The sequence below is a fragment of the Schistocerca cancellata genome, chromosome 8 (genome assembly GCF_023864275.1).
Source record: "Schistocerca cancellata isolate TAMUIC-IGC-003103 chromosome 8, iqSchCanc2.1, whole genome shotgun sequence".
NCBI lineage: Eukaryota > Metazoa > Arthropoda > Insecta > Orthoptera > Acrididae > Schistocerca > Schistocerca cancellata.
The window spans coordinates 526,802,242-526,825,746 of NC_064633.1; the positions used below are offsets into that span (position 1 = coordinate 526,802,242).

At 43.2% G+C, this 23,505-nt stretch overlaps 1 protein-coding gene across 3 annotated transcripts in view; it reads left to right on the forward strand.

Annotated features, from left to right (window-relative positions):
- The window catches only part of LOC126094533 (zinc transporter 1), a 679,313-nt gene that overhangs the window by 562,187 nt on the left and 93,621 nt on the right, over positions 1 to 23,505 (forward strand). For all 3 annotated transcript variants that reach the window (XM_049908954.1, XM_049908955.1, XM_049908956.1), the window contains one exon: positions 15,426 to 15,539. In XM_049908954.1, the coding sequence (XP_049764911.1) occupies positions 15,426 to 15,539 (114 nt within the window). The remainder of the gene's footprint in view (positions 1 to 15,425; positions 15,540 to 23,505) is intronic.

The following is a 23,505-nucleotide window of genomic DNA, read 5'->3' on the forward strand; positions in this document are numbered from 1 at the left end:
AAGTTCGGCACTTAAATACTATATATTCTGATTGTTGTTATGTTTTCCTTTAACGGGAAATATATTAATCTTTTCATCGATAAAAGCGCGCATGTTGTTCGCTACTGCATTACTGCGATGTCCGTGCTTGCGCCTATTATATATAAACGATAACCTGGTTTGCAGTTATTAGTGACGTTAATGGGAAAATTGATTTATACTTTATGTAATATATGCATATAAATGCAGTTCTAGATAGAGCATTTTTGTTTCTCATGTAATGAAAGCAATGAACGGACGATAATCTCGTTTGAATGGTGCGATTCTTTGAGAGTCCCTCCCTAGTGGTGATTTTCGACCAATCATTCCCGTTTAGAATGTGTCCTGCTCGTTTTTACAACGCACATGAAGAAAACTTTTCACTAAAAGTTTTGCAGCAAAGTTCCTTGTCATATACACTTAACCTTTCAGTTTATTTACGTTTGGTCTAAGACGATACTGTTACACGTGTCCTAATACTCGTATACTCGACACCATGAAGTCGTTTATTTTTCTACACTTCACGACCACATATTTCTGGACGACGAATGCCTGTCTTCTTTTTACTGTAGCAGAGTCAGTGACGCCTTCAGAGGTGCATGAAGCGGCCGTAGCAATAACCTGATACGTAGCCCCACAACAAAAAACGAGACATCACACTACCAACACGAAACAAACGCGCTTTTAAAACATGCAGAAGTTACATCAATAACTATCATTCATTTATCTTTATTGAAGAATATCTAAACTCTGACGTCGGACACTAAACACACAACGATACTCTGATGCAGTATAAACAAGAGATTCAACAGCAGATATGAACACCGACTGTTACCGCGACCATGGCGCGGTGGGAGACAAACTTGAAACTGTGATATGTTCCTCCTTCAAACTAACGAATATTACCAAGTACGATTAACTCGGTAGATGAGTGGTTTTGGTTCCCTTTTTACAGCTCAATACGGGCATCTATATTCTAACAACGTTTGGTGAAAACAAACAAAAATAGATTTTTGGCGCTTGGTCTTTTTTTCAAACTACCGATTCAGTTACACATTTTTGGAATTAAAAATGCAATGATATGGACATTAACATTAACCTACGAGGATGAAGGAAGGTAAATAAAGCAGTGCCGGGTGAACTAGCGGACGATGCTGGATTATCATTTCAAAAAGTAGTTCGGCGATCAATTTTTGAATGCATAGAGAGATTTACTCAAGAACTTCAACGATACACAGCAATCAACGAAATCATCAAAAATTTTCCAAATTTTGGAACAAAATTTATGCTTGAAGCTTCAGATTACCTCTTCCTGTAGCTCTGGAGAATCTGGTAGAAGTTTGATACGGAGCAGGTGCTGCAGGAAATAAAACTGTGGAAAACGTGAAAAATTTCGTATTACCCCCTGGAACTGCTGGTAAAGTACTCGATTTACAATTCATTCCACACAGAGTCGCCTCCGTGTGCTATGAATCTATTCAAAGCGTTAGCGCCGATGACAGTTTTAACATGAATGAGTACACTACCTATCACCCTTCCTTAGATAGACGATGTAATTTATATTACGGTGTAACAAAAGCGTGTAATTGATGATTTTCATCACGCGATAACAGTGATTTTATAATCATTCTAACATGATGCTGTCAATACTTTCATGAACCTGATGACAGTCGGACCGCTGAAACTGGTTGTGTGAATATAGTTTTTCAGCAGCAGCTCAAGTCGGCAATATGATATTCTTTCAAATGTGTAATAGCTGTGAGGCACTACTTCCTGAAAATAGAAAGGTATCGTAGTCTTCGTTTCTGTATATGGGCAGCCCAAGAAAGCCTTCAGTTTGTAAGTAAATGGAACTTCTGTGAATCATTGCCCCATACATCACTCGCAATCCAATACTTCTTAACCATTTTTGTCTCAGTCGCACCACTCGAGAGAACATTTTCTAAACTGAAACTCATAAAAAATTATCTTCGCCCTACGATAAGTCAAGGACGACTTGCCAGTCTGCCCATTTTATCAACGGAAAGAAAAGTTCCACGTGAAACACGACGACGTTATTGAGAACTTCAGTAAAATAAAAGCACGGAAACATAGACTACAACAATATCAATAATAACTATTTCGTATTATGGCTACGAAACAAACTGGTATTACACGAGCTTTGTTTCCAGACATACAAAATAAAAAAGATAATTTTCTTATTCAAATTCCTCAATAATTCTCTGCGCTCTACCTGATGGTTCCTGTGCTAAATGCTGATACGTATTTGGAGTTTCTCACCAGCATCTTTAAGGGGCTCCGGAAAGGCTTAAAATCATGAAAAGTTCAATTTTTACTTTTTTGCGTTTTCTGAATCTGCAGACTATTACCTTTTAATAGATATATAATTTATTCAATTCCGAAGACTACAACTATTTTTAATTTTTTTTAAATGTGTTCTACATGGGCGTGACACACTGTGGCGCTGTTAAACTGCTGTCAAATGGTGTTATTATTAACGTCCGTGTTCATCAGGTGATGTGAGATAAAGTATGTGTTGTGGCTAACCTGTGATGGTTCAATATATATCGCTGATGTGATTGTCGATTGTTTCATGTTTATTTACTCTGTCGTTATCTCGAAAATATTCGTAATTAATTCTGTTTCTTGAGTCTCTGTTTTGTTGAAGTATAACAATGAGTAAAAGTAAAGTTATTAGAAATCCTCTGAAGGCTTTTAAGAAAAGGAGAAATGTTGGAAAGCCAAAGGTATGTGTTATTACTGTAAATAATAACATTCTAACATGGTACGAGCGATGCTTGCTTTAGACAAGGAACGCCTTCGGGCTGCAGACAGGGCTGTAAAGAGTCTAGAAATACAAGCAAGAGTAAACAGGAGGAGGAACAAGAGGAAGCTGGAGGAGGAGTTTGCAGAGGATGAAGATAATCCATCCTATGGACCTGGAATGCACTAAAATGTTAATCCAATCTTTGTCGCTCGATTCCCAAAACTTTTATTTTCTCATACTAATTACATGTTTTCTAAGGATCTTCCAAACATATTTGTTTCAAACTTTCAGTAAATGTTACACAGTACCTTCTGCATAATTTAACACAGCCTTTTTCCAAAAAACTGTATATTTTTGAATATATAAATAAAAAATTGCAAAAAAATGTTGTGAATTTTCATTACAATTGAAAAAAATCATCTTTAATAGCTGAACTAAAATTTTGTAAAATCCCTGTGTTAAGTTGTAGCCCATATTCCAATAAATAATCTGTAAAAAGTTCAACTTCCTACCTCAAAAACTTTGTGAGGAAAGATGTAATTTATAAGCGTTATTTTAACATTGCAAGTATAGGGCGTTCCGGAGCCCCTTAAGTATGAATGTTAAAATTAGTAGAGCATACAGTACGCAATGATAAATACTTGATTTTTGTGAGCCATCACGTCGACATCACACATTATTTTACAAAATGGACGCCACAAATACATGAGTTTCTAAGCAGAGCCGCGGTGTCGCTTAGTTTTGCCGCCCCCAGGCCTCCGTAGGGCTTCGTGCGCCACGGTAAGTGACGGTAAAAAGTTAAAACTTGAGAAAAACCTGATTAATAGACTTTGTAGCAGTCAGGTCAGTTGCGAACAGATTAATAATTCACGTAATGGTACTTGCAATACTAAAATAAGGGGTACCATATAAAAAATAGTGCCAAAGGCGTTAAATGGAACGAGGACGGCAATGGCAGACGGCAGTAAACAATTAATTTTTGACGCCATATATCCATAATTAAGGAAGTAAGATTGATAATGCATCACTACAATAAGAGCAAACAAGATGAAAAGTGGGAAGAAAAAAGTTGTGAACATAAAAAGATGCTATGTTTCGTAAACATAGCTGAAGTGCGACCTCCAGCAGACGCCAACCAAAAACCGCGAAGAACTGTAAGTAATCGCTTATTTACATGAAAAAAGAGACTTGAGCTGTTTTATAATGTACAAACTAACATAGCAAAACGAAACTGTATAATGCTAGATCCCACTGACGATGGCTTAAAGTGAAAAAATGAAAAACAAAACACAGTGCAACAAGAGAAGGCGCTTTTTATTTACAAAAGAAATATTTCTGGGCTTGCTGCGGAGGATGGTCACTCAAACAAATTCGCTTTTCACTTTTTAGGATGTAGAATAATTTACGCTACCAATTATTCGTCACACGACCGGTTTCGGGCTTGTGCCCATCCTCTGGTGTTTATACATTCATGAACATGTTTATATTGCTAGTGACTAAACAGAGACAAGTGGAACAATTGTAAGTGGCAAGGCAGCATTGTCGAAAGTATATCTGTACTTACATAAAGATGAAGTATCCTTACTATAATTACGAAACATGGACGTGAAAATGATAACAAATGTGCAGCTGAGTGGAACAATTGTCACCACAGCGTAATTGTAATAAAGATGCCTCCTCTTTATGTAAGAAGAGAGATATTTCTACATCTACATCCATACTCCGCAAGCCACCTGACGGTGTGAGGCAGAGGGTACCTTGAGTACCTCTATCGGTTCTCGTTTCTATTCCAGTCTCGTACTGTTCGTGGAGAGAAAGTTTGTCGGTATGCCTCTGTGTGGGCCCTAATCTCTCTGATTTTATCCTCATGGTCTCTTCGCGAGATATACGTAGGAGGGAGCAATATACTGCTTGACTCCTCGGTGCAGGTATGTTCTCGAAACTTCAACAAAAACCTGTACCCAGCTACTGAGCGTCTCTCCTGCAGAGTCTTCCACTGGAGTTTATCTATCATCCCCGTAACGCTTTCGCGATTACTAAATGATCCCGTAACGAAGCGCGCTGCTCTCCGTTGGATCTTCTCTATCTCTTCTATCAACCCTATCTGGTACGGATCCCACACCGATGAGCAGTATTCACGCAGTAGGCGAACAAGTGTACTATAACCTACTTCCTTTGTTTTCGGATTGCATTTCCTTAGGATTGCTCCAATGAATCTGTCTGGCATCTGCTTTACCGACGATCAACTTTATATGGTCATTCCATTTTAAACCACTCCTAATGCCTACTCCCAACAAATGCTGCCTTGCCACTTACAATTGTACTACTTGTATCTGTTTAGTCACCTGGCATATAAACAAGTAAATGATTGTATAAACACGTGAGGATGGCCACAAGCCCGAAACCGGTCGTGTGACGAATAAATTATCTTTTATTGTGACTGGTAGCGGGATTTTTCTGCGCCCTATACCAGGTGTTCCGGTATGAAATGAGCGGTAAGATACAAATGTGTCGATAGGGAACATCTACATCTACATCTACATTTATACTCCGCAAGCCACCCAACGGTGTGTGGCGGAGGGCACTTTACGTGCCACTGTCATTATCTCCCTTTCCTGTTCCAGTCGCGTATGGTTCGCGGGAAGAACGACTGTCTGAAAGCCTCTGTGCGCGCTCTAATCTCTCTAATTTTACATTCGTGATCTCCTCGGGAGGTATAAGTAGGGGGAAGCAATATATTCGATACCTCATCCAGAAACGCACCCTCTCGAAACCTGGCGAGCAAGCTACACCGCGATGCAGAGCGCCTCTCTAGCAGAGTCTGCCACTTGAGTTTGTTAAACATCTCAGTAACGCTATCACGGTTACCAAATAACCCTGTGACGAAACGCGCCGCTCTTCTTTGGATCTTCTCTATCTCCTCCGTCAACCCGATCTGGTACGGATCCCACACTGATGCGCAATATTCAAGTATAGGTCGAACGAGTGTTTTGTAACCCATCTCCTTTGTTGATGGACTACATTTTCTAAGGACTCTCCCAATGAATCTCAACCTGGTACCCGCCTTACCAACAATTAATTTTATATGATCATTCCACTTCAAATCGTTCCGCACGCATACTCCCAGATATTTTACAGAAGTAACTGCTACCAGTGTTTGTTCCGCTATAATATAATCATACAATAAAGGATCCTTCTTTCTATGTATTCGCAATACATTACATTTGTCTATGTTAAGGGTCAGTTGCCACTCCCTGCACCAAGTGCCTATCCGCTGCAGATCTTCCTGCATTTCGCTACAATTTTCTAATGCTGCAACTTCTCTGTATACTACAGCATCATCCGCGAAAAACCGCATGGAACTTCCGACACTATCTACTAGGTCATTTATATATATTGTGAAAAGCAATATATATAAAACATTTGTCGTGAACGAGCCTTAATTTTTTTTATTTGGTTGGTATGACATCTGTCAAAGATATTTAGTATATATATAAAGTCATGGAACAAACATCATATTTTTTCATCGTGTTAACAATGTCGAATTTTGTACCAGAAAGTGATGATTTGCGGAAAGCATTAATTTTTTGTTTTCATTTGAAGAAAAGTGCTGCAGAGTCGCATCGAATACTTGTGATATGGTGATTATGCTCTATCAGAAACAACATGCAAAAGATGGTTTCAACGGTTCAGAAATGATTTTGATGTAAGAAATGGTGAACGTGGAAGACCACCAAAAAAGTTCGAAGACGCCGAATTGCAAGCAATATTGGATGAAGATGATACCTTGAGTCAGAAACAAATGGCAGCAATGCTAAATGTTGCACAACAAACAATTTGTGACCGTTTGAAAGCTATGGGAAAGATCCAAAAGTGTGGAAAATGGGTGCCGCATGAATTGAATGAAAGACAGATGGAAAAGCGAAAAACCATTTGTCGCATTTTGCTTCAGAGACATGAAAGAAAATCAATTTTGCATCGAATTGTTACTGGCGGTGAAAAATGGATTTATTTTAAGAATCTTAAACGGGAAAAATCGTGAGTTAATCCGAGATAACCATTAACATCGACGGCAAAACCAGATCGATTCGGCAAGAAGACAATGCTCTGTGTTTGGTGGGATCAGAAAGGTGTGGTGTATCATGAGCTTCTAAAACCCGGTGAAACTGTGAATACTAAGCGCTACAGACAACAAATGATCAATTTGAACTATGCATAGATCGAAAAAAGACCAGTATGGGCCAGAAGACATGGCAAAGTAATTTTTTTACACGACAATGCACCTGCGCACAAAACTGGTTCAGGATACAATCAAAACACTTGGCTGGGAGCTGCTACCCCACCCGCCGTATTCACAAGACGTGGTCCCTTCCGACTACCATCTGCTTTCATCAATGGGACTTGCATTGAGACTCGCATTGGCTGAGGAACACTTCGATTCCTGCGAAGAAGCCGAAAATTGGGTGTCTGATTGGTTTGCTTCAAAAGACGAACATTTCTATTGGCGTGGTGTCCACAAATTGCCAGAAAGGTGGTCAAAATGTATAGAAAGCAATGGTCAGTACTTTGAATAAAATGCTTTTACTTTTCAATTCAAACTTAGTGTTTCATTTTCACAAAAACACGCTCATTTCATACCGGTACACATGGTAAAGGAACAGTCACGGAATTTAACAGCATCCACTATGCAGAATGAGATTTTCACTCTGCAGCGGAGTGTGCGCTGATATGAAACTTCCTGGCAGATTAAAACTGTGTGCCCGACCGAGTCTCGGTCGGGCACACAGTTTTAATCTGCCAGGAAGTTTCATATCAGCGCACACTCCGCTGCAGAGTGAAAATCTCATTCTGGAAACATCCCCCAGGCTGTGGCTAAGCCATGTCTCCGCTATACCCTTTCTTTCAGGAGTGCTAGTTCTGCAAGGTTCGCAGGAGAGCTTCTGTAAAGTTGGGAAGGTAGGAGACGAGATACTGGCAGAAGTAAAGCTGTGAGTACCGGGCGTGAGTCGTGCTTCGGTAGCTCAGATGGTAGAGCACTTGCCCGCGAAAGGCAAAGGTCCCGAGTTCGAGTCTCGGTCGGGCACACAGTTTTAATCTGCCAGGAAGTTTCAGCATCCACTATGGATAAAATTCGCTTTTCACTATGTTTTCCTCCGGTGAACACTAATTAGCAGCCGGCCGCGGTGGTCTAGCGGTTCTGGCGCTGCAGTCCGGAACCGCGGGACTGCTACTGTCGCAGGTTCGAATCCTGCCTCGGGCATGTGTGTGTGTGATGTCCTTAGGTTAGTTAGGTTTAAGTAGTTCTAAGTTCTAGGGGACTTATGACCTAAGATGTTGAGTCCCATAGTGCTCAGAGCCATTTGAACCACTAATCAGCAATTCTGAGCGAATAGAAATTGACGGTGTGTAAGATGTGACCGTGACGCGTGTGGGAGCAGGTCGGGCTGGGACACGGCGCACGGCTCTATCACGGCCGTACGCTGTGCAGCGGCGCTCGCCGTTTATCCCATCAGGGCGCTTCCTGCGGCCACAAGGACACGCGGCGGCGGGCCGAGGCGCGCCTGCAGCGCCGACCCGCGTGCGAGCGGCCTCCTGCCCAGGGCTCCCACTCTGAAATACTCTCAAACAAGATCACACTCGGGTGGCAGGTCGCGGGACAGCGGTATGCACGTAGACGAGGTATAATAGGGCGGTTCATCGGTAGAGACGTCATTTGTACTCGGGTTGCGGCGGCGCGGTTTTTTCCGTCCCTTTACGACGAACCTGCACCTACCTGTGTACATTCTCGGCAGCTCATCAGTAGGAAAGCCGAGCGAAACCTACTGTACTTCGACGCGAACCAGGCTGCAATTGAAGTCACTAATCTACGTTTCGGGAGAAAGTTTTCACACAAATGAAAGGTTGGAAATTTTGTCCTCAATTAATATATTCTGAAACTTAGGTGAACAAGTATCACTGCCAAGCCCGTGCTAGTCTTAACACAGTCACTCATAATTCATTTCACTCACGTTAGCAAGTTTATGGTGTTGCATTTCCCGAAAACGTAATAGCTACAAAAATACTGATTGTTTTTGATTGAGAATGCTCGTTAAATATTAAGTCTGTCGGTACATAATGCAGTCACAGTTTTTAGCCACCGACCTGTTCAATACGCCACGCGGAATAAATGTCTTTTCTCGTCACAAAATTCACTTAAAAATTCCGAACTTTCTACACACCCCACACTTTTGATGTGTGAAGCACTGATAGATCCGGCAACTTATCGTTTCCATCGGAACTACTACTGCACACGTCCGAACTGTTTCATGGCTAGGCTCTCACTCTTCTCTAGAATACTCCAAGTCTTCTCTACCGGCAGAGAAAGACGCGCGAAGAATATTGCTTTACCATTGGTCAGTTTACTCAACAGCCAACAGCAAAACCACATTCTCCCGTGTCAATCCGCGCTTTTCACCAATAACCAATTGCAAAATAGTAAACATAACGACTGCACTTTTACCGACGTAATGTTCTAATATGCTGAAGTTTTGCTTATGCATAAAGTTATTTACTATTGTTATTTATACCTGAATTAACTTTCCCTTTACCATAAACTTACTTTACAAATCTATTCTACAAAAATCCCCTTTGTCCATATCCATACTTCTTCGAAATGTTCCCACACTAAATCCTACTACACAACTCGTTAAACAATTATCTTCATATTAACCTTAAACCACACTCACGCATCATTCATACTGCAAAAACACATTTATAACATTTTTCGTACACAAAAAAACATACTAACACTTTATGAAAATACTAGAACAGTTTATGAAAAACACTATTACTTAGTGCACTCTAGTGGACACAATCGAAACTAAAATCACAGTCCCCCTATCCAATATTGTCCTCTGTCGGCTGATACATAAACTACGTGCGCGTCCAATCTCGCGTCACCATCTGTCACTATCCAGCTCTGAGACACATCTCCCACTTAACCACCTCAAAGGCAGGATCGGTATGTAGTGTTGGCAGAAGAGCCAAGACTGTGTTGCAAGAGGAGGCCGAAATGCACGCGTCAACTCACGCAGTCTGGCTTTAGGTCTGAAACAGGATACGTAATGAATGCTATAAAGAAAAGTACGTAGCTGCTGGAATACTTAACTTTAATCCATCATTTGTATACAGCATTCTTAATGATACAAGTGAGACTCTCTCTAGAAATGGTTAATGGCGCCTTGCTAGGTCGTAGCCATGGACTTAGCTGAAGGCTATTCTAACTGTCTCTCGGCAAATGAGAAAAAGGCTTCGTCAGTGTAGTCGCTAGCAAAGTCGTCCGTACAACTGGGGACGAGTTCTAGTCCGTCTCTCTAGACCTGCCGTGTGGTGGCGCTCGGTCTGCGATCACTGACAGTGGCGACACGCGGGTCCGACATGTACTAATGGACCGCGGCCGATTTAAAGCTACTACCTAGCAAGTGTGGTGTCTGGCGGTGACACCACACGGTATATGGCGCTACGCCTCAGGGTGACTGCGTGGAAAGGTTTGCGACGTGATTATGGTCGCACGACGCGAATTAACAGACTTAGAACGCAGATTGTTAGTTGGAGCTACACGCCTCTCGTGGACTCGTGACCGTACCGGTTGGACGCCAGACGACCGAAAAACCGTGGCCTGGTCGCACCATTCCCGACAGAAGGGTTCGTGTGTGGCGCAGACCCCACGAAGCCACTGACCCAAGTTGTCAACGAGGCAACTGCGCAAGCTGGTCGCGGCTCCGTAATGTGCAGGCTGTGTTTACATGGAGTGGACTGGCTCCTGACTATGTTCGGATACTTGGAGGCAACGTGCAGCCATTCGTGTTCCCAAACGACGGTGGAATTTTTATGGATGACAACGCGCCACGTCATCGGGCCGCAATTGCCCACGATTTGTTTGAAGAACATTCTTGACTGTACGAGCGATTGATTTGGCCAACCAGATCGCTCATCAATCCCGTCGAATATTTGTGGGACGTAATCGAGAGGTCAGCTCGTGCGCAAATTCCTGCGACGGCAGCACCTTCGCTATTGTGGACGGCTATAGAGGCAGCGTGGCTCGGTATTTCTGCAGGAGATTTCCAACGACTGAGCCCACACCGCGTCGAGCTGCTGCGCTGCGCCGGGCAGAGTGAGGTCCGGCACCACGTCAGGAGGTACACCGTGACTTGTCACCTCAGTTCGGTACCGACCACGTTAAGTGACGATGATACTTTACTGTAAGGCTCTGTTGCTGATGCCAGAGAAAAAGAAAATAGGCAACAACTGAAAAATGAAATGATATGATCGTATGGCATTGTTGGCCGGGAGGCCCCATGCGGGGTTAGTTGACGCCACTTCGGCGACTTGCGAGTCAATGATGATGAAATGATGATGATGAACACACAACACCCAGTCATCAGGGGGCAGAGAAAATCCCTGACCCCGCCGGGAATCGAGCCCGGGACCCCGTGCGCCGGAAGCGAGAACGCTTCCGCAAGACCACGAGCTGCGGACAGGCAACAACTATTTATCGCTTACAAAAAACGAAATATACATCGTGGACACTTAATTGAAACTATTTGAACAGCATTACCAGCAGTTATCCTAATTTCTGTTGCTTAGCTCAGTTTTCGGACAGCATATACAGGGTGTTTCAAAAATGACCGGTATATTTGAAACGGTAATAAAAACGAAACGAGCAGCGATAGAAATACACCGTTTGTTGCAATATGCTTGGCACAACAGTACATTTTCAGGCGGACAAACTTTCGAAATTACAGTAGTTACAATTTTCAACAACAGATGGCGCTGCGGTCTGGGAAACTCTATAGTGCGATATTTTCCACATATCCACCATGTGTAGCAATAATATGGCGTAGTCTCTGAATGAAATTACCCGAAACCTTTGACAACGTGACTGGCGGAATGGCTTCACATGCAGATGAGATGTACTGCTTCAGCTGTTCAATTGTTTCTGGATTCTGGCGGTACACCTGGTCTTTCAAGTGTCCCCACAGAAAGAAGTCACAGGTGTTCATGTCTGGCTAATAGGGAGGCCAATCCACGCCGCCTCCTGTATGTTTCGGATAGCCCAAAGCAATCACACGATCATCGAAATATTCATTCAGGAAATTAAAGACGTCGGCCGTGCGATGCGGCCGGGCACCATCTTGCATAAACCACGAGGTGTTCGCAGTGTCGTCTAAGGCAGTTTGTACCGCCACAAATTCACGAAGAATGTCCAGATAGCGTGATGCAGTAATCGTTTCGGATCTGAAAAATGGGCCAATGATTTCTTTGGAAGAAATGGCGGCCCAGACCAGTACTTTTTGAGGATGCAGGGACGATGGGACTGCAACATGGGGCTTTTCGGTTCCCCATATGCGCCAGTTCTGTTTATTGACGAAGCCGTCCAGGTAAAAATAAGCTTCGTCAGTAAACCAAATGCTGCCCACATGCATATCGCCGTCATCAATCCTGTGCACTATATCGTTGGCGAATGTCTCTCGTGCAGCAATGGTAGCGGCGCTGAGGGGTTGCCGCGTTTGAATTTTGTATGGATAGAGGTGTAAACTCTGGCGCATGAGACGATACGTGGACGTTGGCGTCATTTGGACCGCAGCTGCAACACGGCGAACGGAAACCCGAGGCCGCTGTTGGATCACCTGCTGCACTAGCTGCGCATTGCCCTCTGTGGTTGCCGTACGCGGTCGCCCTACCTTTCCAGCACGTTCATCCGTCACGTTCCCAGTCCGTTGAAATTTTTCAAACAGATCCTTTATTGTATCGCTTTTCGGTCCTTTGGTTACATTAAACCTCCGTTGAAAACTTCGTCTTGTTGCAACAACACTGTGTTCTAGGCGGTGGAATTCCAACACCAGAAAAATCCTCTGTTCTAAGGAATAAACCATGTTGTCCACAGCACACTTGCACGTTGTGAACAGCACACGCTTACAGCAGAAAGAGGACGTACAGAATGGCGCACCCACAGACTGCGTTGTCTTCTATATCTTTCACATCACTTGCAGCGCCATCTGTTGTTGAAAATTGTAACTACTGTAATTTCGAAAGTTTGTCCGCCTGAAAATGTACTGTTGTCCCAAGCATATTGCAACAAACGGTGTATTTCTATCGCTGCTCGTTTAGTTTTTATTGCCGTTTCAAATATACCGGTCTTTTTGAAACACCCTGTAGAAAGACAATGGCAACGCAAGCAAAAATGGCCAAGTGTTTCCAAAATAATTGACTGTATTAAGGTTTGCAGTGAGCCTGAACTTGACGCTTCGGGATTGATGAGCGATCTGGTTGGCCAAATCAGTCGCTTGTATGGTCAAAAACGTTCTTCAAACAAATCGTGAACACCTTTCGTGGACATGACGAAACAGCAGCATATAACAATCCTGGAATGAAAACAGTATTGAACCCCGCGCACACTGACGAAAGACGAACTTTCGTCAGGCTGTTGGCACGACAGCACTACACACGGCACATTTTATTGCGTGAAGTAGTGGTGGGGGTCGAGTGAAGCGAAGTGGTGGAGGATTCGGCTGTCGAGTGGTATTGCCCACCCGCCCCACAGCTGGCCGAAGCCCATACACACATCCGGTTTGTCGGTCGGTACACTATTCCAGATTTTACCGTCGTTTACACTTCACAGGCCAGAACACACAGTACAACGTTGCGGCAGACTGGCTGGGGAAGTCTGATCTACATAGTGCTTAGTGGTGGAACCTGACACTCACTGTAGCTGAGATTGGGTACCTGGCGTATATGAACGGGTTGATAAAAATAGACAGAGCGCACAGTGTGTGAACGTAAAAGGAAAGTAGAACAGGGCAGTAAAAAAAAAACAGCACATAGTAAGCCACATTATCACTGACTTCAAAGTCAGTCTTTGCAGTCGGGCTGTTCGACTATTTTACTTAGCGGCCTGCATGGTCTGATACGAGAGTATATGAAGACATGCGCAGAAAAAGGGGATAACCCTTATAATGAATCATCCTCCTCTAACATTACCTTCTTTTTATAGAGATAATCGACACCATGTATACTATCGGTTCTTGCACAGGTTAAAATTATCTCAGCTGTTTCATTAAAAGAATTAATCTGATTTTGTATATGGTGTATTAGATTTCAGGCTAGAACGTATAAGAAAAGGAATTAATCTGTTACAATCGATACAAACAGTTACAATTACTCTTCTTCCAAAAATAATTGAAATTGCAAAATTTCTTGCGTACTTAAAATTCGTATTATTAATTGCACAATCTAATGCTAATTATTAAATTTGTTTCTGGATTAATTTGTAGGCTCTCTTGCTTTGTAGGCTCTCTTGCTTTGTAGGCTCTTTGGAATAATGTGAATACTGCAGAATGTAAGTAATAGTGGGCATGCTTCAGATGGAAGTAGACGTTTTTATAAGTTTGTGACAAACAATGTAACTATTGGCTTTTTGAATGTGGTTGTTATAAAGTCGGTGCGATTTAGAAGAATGGGATAAAATAAAAAGATATTCATAGCACAGGCAATTCTTCATCAGTTATTTCATCTTCAAGAGACTGCAATGTCAAATCAGAATCTTCAGCCACAAGAATGTACTCCTAGACACAACAAGATTTTGAGACAACAACAACAACAACGAGATAATCAAGATAAGTAACAAAGTTCTTTTGTAATCTTACTCCTCCTGAAGTTTTCAAAATTTATGGAAAGTATGAGAACACTAATGGTGATGTGTGGGAGGGTAAGATTACACCCTCAAATATAAAAGCTTAGAGATAAATGTTGCTATCTGTTGCTCAGTATGGGAACTATCAAAATTTGCATTGGTATCATCCCTAAGTGGTTTTTAGGCGTAAGACTAATGTAAATTTTGATAGGTCCTGTACCCATCAACAGATGGCAACATTTATCTCTCGGCTTTTACGTTTGAGGGTTAGCCTGTTTTTCCGCGCATGTCTGCATCTTCATATCAAGGAAAGCGTTATAGGCGATATTTGTTAAAACAATGTAAAGCGGTCTAGGCGCTTCAGTCTGGAACCGCGCGACCGCTACGGTCGCAGGTTCGAATCCTGCCTCGGGCATGGGTGCGTGTGATGTCCTTACGTTAGTTAGGTTTAAGTAGTTCTGAGTTCTAGGGGACTGATGACCTCAGATGTTAAGTCCCATAGTGCTCAGAGCCATTTCAACCATTCGAGCACCTCTGTTATAAAAGTCATTTTGAAGACTTTGTGTAGCGCCGACAACCATCAGAACTTCATGAAACTATAGGGGCTGAATCAGGAACATCCCACGATGTTACATGAAAAATTCCGAAATGAAATTAGCCGAGAAAGATAAATGTATTTCATTACTTACTGAAAATACCTCGTAAAATTTCGCTCTCGTAATAAATACGCGACACAAGTTTACAAACTCAATGACTCAGTGACTCATTGACAAAAAAAAATGTCAAATTTGGGATATTATCCCCCTCTCCCTTTCTTCCCTATGATAAATTTCTACAGCTTCGCAAGTTCTGGATACGAGATGGAAACGGCTAGACAAAAAAATGTTGCACTGTGTTCTATCGCTTTGTGAGATTTGTACACGTGATTTTGTTGCACACAGCTGATTCTGTGGCGTTGTTGGGTTTCAGTACAGCAGCGAGGAGCACGAGCACGACCAAGAGGAGGAGGTGGAGGGGCAGGTGGAGATGGAGGACGCCAAGGGTGATGGCGGCGTCGGCGGCGGCCCACCTCCCGGGGAGGCGGTAAGGCAGACCCTCTGGGCCGCGGCCTCTACTGGAGCCGCCAGTGTGTGTGTGTGTGTGTGTGTGTGTGTGTGTGTGTGTGTGTGTGTGTCGCTACTTCAGCCACCACCAACATCTCCTGTGCATGCATGCGTGTGCGCGTGGCAATGGTGAGGCTAACCGCCTGGGCCAAAGTGGCCACTACTTGAGCCACCATCATCCTGTGCGTGTGCTAAACCATCCCCGCCCAATAAGATGCAACACTTCCTTATCCCGAGCTCATTTGTTTCAGTAACGAGGCAGCGCACTTAACAAATTGGAAGCAGCAAATGGGGCTATGGAATTAAGTACATTATTTCTTGTTGCTTTTTTGATGTTGTTACAGTCTTCAGCCTGAAGACTGCTTTCGAGCAGTTCCCCATACTACTCTATCTTGAGCTAGGCTGCTTCATCTCTAACTACTGCAACCTACTTCCAGTAGAATCTACGTACTGCAGTTTTGTTTGGGTCTCCCTCTAAATTTTTTACCCCCCCCCCCTCCCTCCAACCATGATGCGTTGGGACGCATCTGACCAAAGTGTGCCATAAATTTCGATTTGGTACTTTTCATTTGTTATTCGATCTGCCCGATCAATCTCCACCATTCTGCTTGGAGCGCCGCTTTCCAAAGACTTCTACCCTTTTCGTGTCTACTGTTTATTGTCTTCATTTCACTTCCATACAAGACTACCCTCCAGACAGATGCTTCCAGAAAAGTAGGTAACATTTAAATATTGTTGTTGTTGTTGTGGTCTTCAGTCCAGAGACTGGTTTGATGCAGCTCTCCATGCTACTCTATCCTGTGCAAGCTTCTTCATCTTCCAGTACTTACTGCAACCTACATCCTTCTGAATCTGCTTAGTGTATTCCTCTCTTGGTCTCCCTCTACAATTTTTACCCCTCACGCTGCACTCCAATGCTAAATTTGTGATCCCTTGATGCCTCAGAACATGTCCTACCAACCGGACCCTTCTTCTAGTCAAGTTGTGCCACAAACTCCTCCTCTCCCCACTTCTATTCAGTACCTCCTCATTAGTTATGTGATCTACCCATCTGATCTACAGCATTATTCTGTAGTACCACATTTCAAAAGCTTCTATTCTCTTCTTGTCTAAACTATTTATCGTCCATGTTTCACTTCCATACATGGCCACACTCCATACAAATACTTTCAGAAACGACTTCCTGACACCTAAATCAATGCTCGTTGTTAACAAATTTCTCTTCTTCAGAAACGCTTTCCTTGCCATTGCCAGTCTACATTTTATATCTTCTCTACTTCTACGAATATTAGTTGATTGCAATTAACGTGTAACTACTCACAGCCGGCCGCGGTGGTCTAGCGGTTCTGGCGCTGCAGTCCGGAATCGCGGGACTGCTACGGTCGCAGGTTCGAATCCTGCCTCGGGCATGGGTGTGTGTGATGTCCTTAGGTTAGTTAGGTTTAAGTAGTTCTAAGTTCTAGGGGACTTATGACCTAAGATGTTGAGTCCCATAGTGCTCAGAGCCATTTGAACCATTTTTGTAACTACTCACAGGGGTACAGTGTCGGCTGTAATAACTATCATATGACAGCAAACTTGGTGAATACATTAATGCGTTATTGTGGATCCAATTTACTCTGGAAAAACAAATTCGTTCCAGCTGTGGCCACGACGTGCAAATCTGGCGCTGTACAGTGTACGACGGCATGACATTTAAACTGTCATCTGACAAGCTATAATGTGTGTTGTGTCTAGACAAGACAGCCTAGACACAATGAGAGGAAGCCGAAAGGCACGCGCTTAAACTCACGCAGGCTGGCGTGAGGTCTGAAACAGGATACGTAATGAATGCTATAAAGAAAAGTACGTAGCTTCTGGAATACTTAACTTTAATCCACATTTGTAGAACATCGCTCTTGATGATACATTAATAGAATATCAATATCAATTGAATACGGCGCCTTGCTAGGTCGTAGCAAGTGTAGCTGAAGGCTATGCTAACTATCGTCTCGGCAAATGAGAGCGTAGTTGTCAGTGAACCGTTCCTTGCAAAGTCGGCTGTACAGCTGGGACGAGTGCTAGTACGTCTCACTAGACCTGCCGTGTGGTGGCGCTCGGTCTGCAATTACTGACAGTGGCGACACGCGGGTCCGTCGTATACTAGCTGACCGCGGCCGATTTAAAAGCTACCACCTAGCAAGTGTGGTGTCTGGCGGTGACACCACAATGTGAGTCAAGAGTATAGCTATGGAGAAGAGTGGCCGTCCACTGACAGTGAAACTGTTTTGTGTGAGCATCGGCAATTACAGTGCTGCATTGAGATAGTACAGCCGACTGGAAAGTCTGAGAAGAGGCTGCATGTCATTAAACGGTTTAAAGGGGATGATAATGAAATTCAAAAACACGGGCTGCATGTGGCACCTGGAAGAGGAAGGCGCCCTACCCCAGTGCAAGTTAATGACGAGGTTGCCTCTGCTGTGACCGCCCATGCAGCGCGTGTCCCGGGTAGCGCTAGCGCTCGTGCGGCGTCACGAGAATTTTCCACTCCACGGTCAACAAGGTCCAGACAGTGCAGCAGCTGAAACCTCATCATACACAGCAGTGTTCTGAATTTGCTCTTCGGTTTCTGGCACGGATAGCCAGAAAAGCGCCAACATGGGCACTGTCAACCCTTCCCCAACTGAGACGAGACGGGGGAGGGAGTAGATGTAAATTACGTGGTCTGATCTACAAAAGAAGTATGACAAGATTAACGTCAGAATGATTGAATGCATGGACACATGAGGGAAAAACACGTAGTGGAAGCACACAATTGCAAAACGTCACAGGATACGTGTACCTGGATCAACTTAGAGAGACTTAAAACCAGGAGTATTTCGACGAATTAAACTCAGCTGACAAGCTTACTGAATATACCCCTCAAGTTTTCAAGTGTAAGATGTACCATATCTGAAAAAAAACAGTTTTTGACCAATTATACTACCAGTAATATATCTTACATCTCAGACGCATGCACATGGAGTTCATTGTTAGAAAGCTCGTAGTAGGTTAGTGACATAATGGAAAGAGTAAATACCTTGAAATGGCAGTGGAATGCTCATGTCGCTCGAAGAAAGGAAGACAGAGGCTCAAAAGAAATCTTACCTTGGAGGCCAATTTACCTAAAAGTCGGGGGAAGGCCACCGAACAGATGGGCTAGAGATTTAAGAAATACAGCTGGTTTAATTGGCAACAGAAATGGATGAACCTCGTGGGAGTCTGTTTTGCACACAGACTGAGAGGTCACATCACCAAGTGATTGAACTGATGACGACGACGATACGCGAGTAAGACACCATCATAGTATGTGAAATCAGCTGCAAATAATCCATTACAGTTCAAAACAAAGAAGACTGACAGATATCGAAGCTTAACTTTAAAACGAAAGGCTGGTGGGTATGGAAGCTTAATAATTTGAAAACTATCTGAAGAGTTTCTTTTGTGTCGGTCTCTCCGTCCCAGAGAAGAATTTTTATTCACTGACGTGTAGTTCAATAGTGTACAGACTCAGTTATGTAATAAAACCAACTATCGTTTACTAGTACTTGGAATGGTAATCATCATCATTTAAGACTGATTATGCCTTTCAGCGTTCAGTCTGGAGCATAGCCCCCCTTATACAGTTCCTCCATGATCCCCTATTCAGTGCTAACATTGGTGCCTCTTCTGATGTTAAACCTATTACTTCAAAATCATTCTTAACCGAATCCAGGTACCTTCTCCTCAGTCTGCCCCGACTCCTCCTACCCTCTACTGCTGAATCCATGAGTCTCTTGGGTAGCCTTGCTTCTCCCATGCGTGTAACATGACCCCACCATCTAAGCCTGTTCGCCCTGACTGCTACATCTATAGAGTTCATTCCCAGTTTTTCTTTGATTTCTTCATTGTGGATACCCTCCTTCCATTGTTCCCATCTACTAGTACCTGCAATCATCCTAGCTACTTTCATATCCGTAACCTCAACCTTGTTGATAAGGTAGCCTGAATCCACCCAGCTTTCGTTCCCATACAACAAAGTTGGTCGAAAGATTGAACGGTGCACAGATAACTTAGTCTTGGTACTGACTTCCTTCTTGCAGAAGAGAGTAGATCGTAGCTGAGCGCTCACTGCATTAGCTTTGCTACACCTCGCTTCCAGTTCTTTCACTATGTTGCCATCCTGTGAGAATATGCATCCTAAGTACTTGAAACCGTCCACCTGCTCTAACTTTGTTCCTCCTATTTGGCACTCAATCCGTTTATATTTCTTTCCCACTGACATTACTTTCGTTTTGGAGATGCTAATCTTCATACCATAGTCCTTACATTTTTGATCTAGCTCTGAAATATTACTTTGCAAACTTTCAATCGAATCTGCCATCACAACTAAGTCATCCGCATATGCAAGACTGCTTATTTTGTGTTCACATATCTTAATCTCACCCAGCCAGTCTATTGTCATATGATCCATAAATAATATGAACAACAGTGGAGACAGGTTGCAGCCTTGTCTTACCCCTGAAACTACTCTGAACCATGAACTCAATTTACCGTCAACTCTAACTGCTGCCTGACTATCCATGTAAAGACCTTTAATTGCTTGCAAAAGTTTGCCTCCTATTCCATAATCTTGTAGAACAGACAATAACTTCCTCCTAGGAACCCGGTCATATGCCTTTTCTAGATCTATAAAGCATAGATACAATTCCCTGTTCCACTCATAACACTTCTCCATTATTTGCCGTAAGCTAAAGATCTGGTCCTGACAACCTCTAAGAGGCCTAAACCCACACTGATTTTCATCCAGTTGGTCCTCAACTAATACTCGCACTTTCCTTTCAACAATACCTGAGATTTTACCCACAACGCTGATTAAAGAGATACCTCTGTAGTTGTTACAATCTTTTCTGTTTCCATGTTTAAAGATTGGTGTGATTACTGCTTTTGTCCAGTCTGATGGAACCTGTCTCGACTCCCAGGCCATTTCAGTTATCCTGTGTAGCCATTTAAGACCTGACATTCCACTGTATTTGATGAGTTCCGACTTAATTTCATCCACAATGGTAATCACTCATCCAAATTTAATTCCGAATTAATTTAATAGCCAGTAAAACCCACTCATTCCATTTGGTTATGATGTATCATAAAACTGACACATTCAACATCCAAATAATTAGTTAACCTCAAGAATCCAGTATATCCTCCATTTAAATCATGGAATGGCGTTGGTGAGTTTTGTCAGTGCCTGTAGCTTTCTTGAGGATTTGATAGCACTGGAAGTGTTCTGAGCTTGTGTCGTGGTAGCACTTGCACAAACTAATTCACAGTTTTGCGCTTTAACGGCTTGCAATGTACACTTACTAACCAAAAAAGTTAAGGATCTAGGTGGTCAAAAAAAATGAAATTCCACGCATTGAGAGGTCATGTGCTTTCATTTCAGCGAATATAAAACCAAGTTGCGTGAAAAAATTGGAAGTACCAGGACACTGCTGGTCCCCTGTGAGTAGCGCGTTACAAGTTCTTGGTGCGTGGATGCATGTTCTGATTCGGTAGAGAATAGTGTCGTGCAGATGTTATTTCATCTTATGAGGTACGTTGTGGGTCAACTGTTGTAACTGGCACTCGATATCCCAGATACTGACGCTGGGAAGGAGTCGACATCAAAGCAGGTCCCACAAAAGATGTGTTGCGCAGAGAGCGGTGGATTTTGGTGCCCGAGGGAGTTCCTCAGCGTGATGAGAGTAGTTCAGAGACGTGGCTTCTGTCGACAAGCGTCGTACTGCTGATAGATGATGCCAGTATCTGTCTCATGAGAATTTACACACAAGGACCAGGATGTTTGTAAAGTACTGTTGTGCTATCAGAGTTCCGCAACAAGACCGGACGCGACCAGTAATATCCCATGTCGTGTCTCTAGGAATAACACGGTATTTCTCTCTTTAACGCTGGCTGGCAGAATAAGTCCTCTCACCCTAACACCACTATTTGGTGCGTTCGTAACCGACGTTTTCAAGTGAACATCCCAGGTATAGGAAATAGAAATAGTTTATTGAACAGAATATCCACAAAAATATTCTCCACAATGAAAACAAAAGGAAGGATGGTTTTTCAATAAGTGAAACGAAGTGGATGCTAGTCCTTCAGTAAGTGAAACAAAATAAATGATGGTTCGCAAAAACAGGACCACTTATAGTTCCAGGATCGCGAGGTAAATAAAGAAGTTAAATGATACGAGGTGCATTCAAGTTCTAAGGCCTCCGATTTTTTCTCTCCGGACTGGAAGGAGATAGAAACATGTGCATTGTTTTAAAATGAGGCCGCGTTCATTGTCAATACGTCCCAGAGATGGCAGCACCGTACGGCAGATGGAATTTTACCGCCAGCGGCGAGAATGAGAACTGTTTTACATACTTAATATGGCGACATTTTCCTTACTTGAACAGCGTGCAATCATTCGTTTTCTGAATTTGCGTGGTGTGAAACCAATTGAAATTCATCGGCAGTTGAAGGAGACATGTGGTGACGGAGTTATGGAGGTGTCGAAAGTGCGTTCGTGGGTGCGACAGTTTAATGAAGGCAGAACATCGTGTGACAATAAACGGAAACAACCTCGGGCTCGCACAAGCTGATCTGACGACATGATCGAGAAAGTGGAGAGAATTGTTTTGGGGGATCGCCGAATGACTGTTGAACAGATCGCCTTCAGAGTTGGCATTTCTGTAGGTTCTGTGCACACAATTCTGCATGACGATCTGAAAATGCGAAAAGTATCATCCAGGTGGGTGCCACGAATGCTGACGGACGACCACACGGCTGCCCGTGTGGCATGTTGGCGAGCAATGTTGACGCGCAACGACAGCACGAATGGGACTTTCTTTTCGTCGGTTGTGACAATGGATGAGACGTGGATGCCATTTTTCAATCCAGAAACAAAGCGCCAGTCAGCTAAATGGAAGCACACAGTCACCGCCACCAAAAAAATTTCGGGTAACCGCCAGTGCTGAAAAAATGATGGTGTCCGTGTTCTGGGACAGCGAGGGCGTAATCCTTACTCATTGCGTTCCAAAGGGCACTACGGTAACACGTGCATCCTACGAAAATGTTTTGAAGAACAAATTCCTTCCTGCACTGCAACAAAAACGTCCGGGAAGGGCTGCGCGTGTGCTGTTTCACCAAGACAACGCACCCGCACATCGAGCTAACGTTACGCAACAGTTTCTTTGTGATAACAACTTTGAAGTGATTCCTCATGCTCCCTACTCACCTGACCTGGCTCCTAGTGACTTTTGGCTTTTTCCAACTGTGAAAGACACTCTCCGTGGCCGCACATTCACCAGCCGTGCTGCTATTGCCTCAGCGATTTTCAAGTGGTCAAAACAGACTCCTAAAGAAGCCTTCGCCGCTGCCATGGAATCATGGCGTCAGCGTTGTGAAAAATGTGTACGTCTGCAGGGCGATTACGTCGAGAAGAAACGCCAGTTTCATCGATTTCGGGTGAGTAGTTAATTAGAAAAAAAATCGGAGCCTTAGAACTTGAATGCACCTCGTACTTCATAGTTACACACGCTTCAGTAAACACAATCTTAGTCTTAAGAGCTTTACGCTAAAAAGTGACTTAAGTTTCTGTAGTCACACACTTTTTAATGAGTAGAGTCTTCAAGTCCTAATAATTTTAGGTTAACGTAAAACTATGTTTCCCACTTCCGGCAGAAAACCGAAGTACAAATCAAAGATTCTGTCAAGAAAAATACACTTGACTTATGGTGTACTTGGCTGAAGAAGTATTGCCAGCCAACAGTAATGAAATATATAATATGATATTGCAGTTCCTGTGTTCAGAAGAACTGTGGCGACTCGAGCGTTTATCAAACACATGAGAGGTATTTGCAGTTGCGAATATGGGCAACCATCAACTGGACAATGGACTTTAATTTAAAATGCCTCCC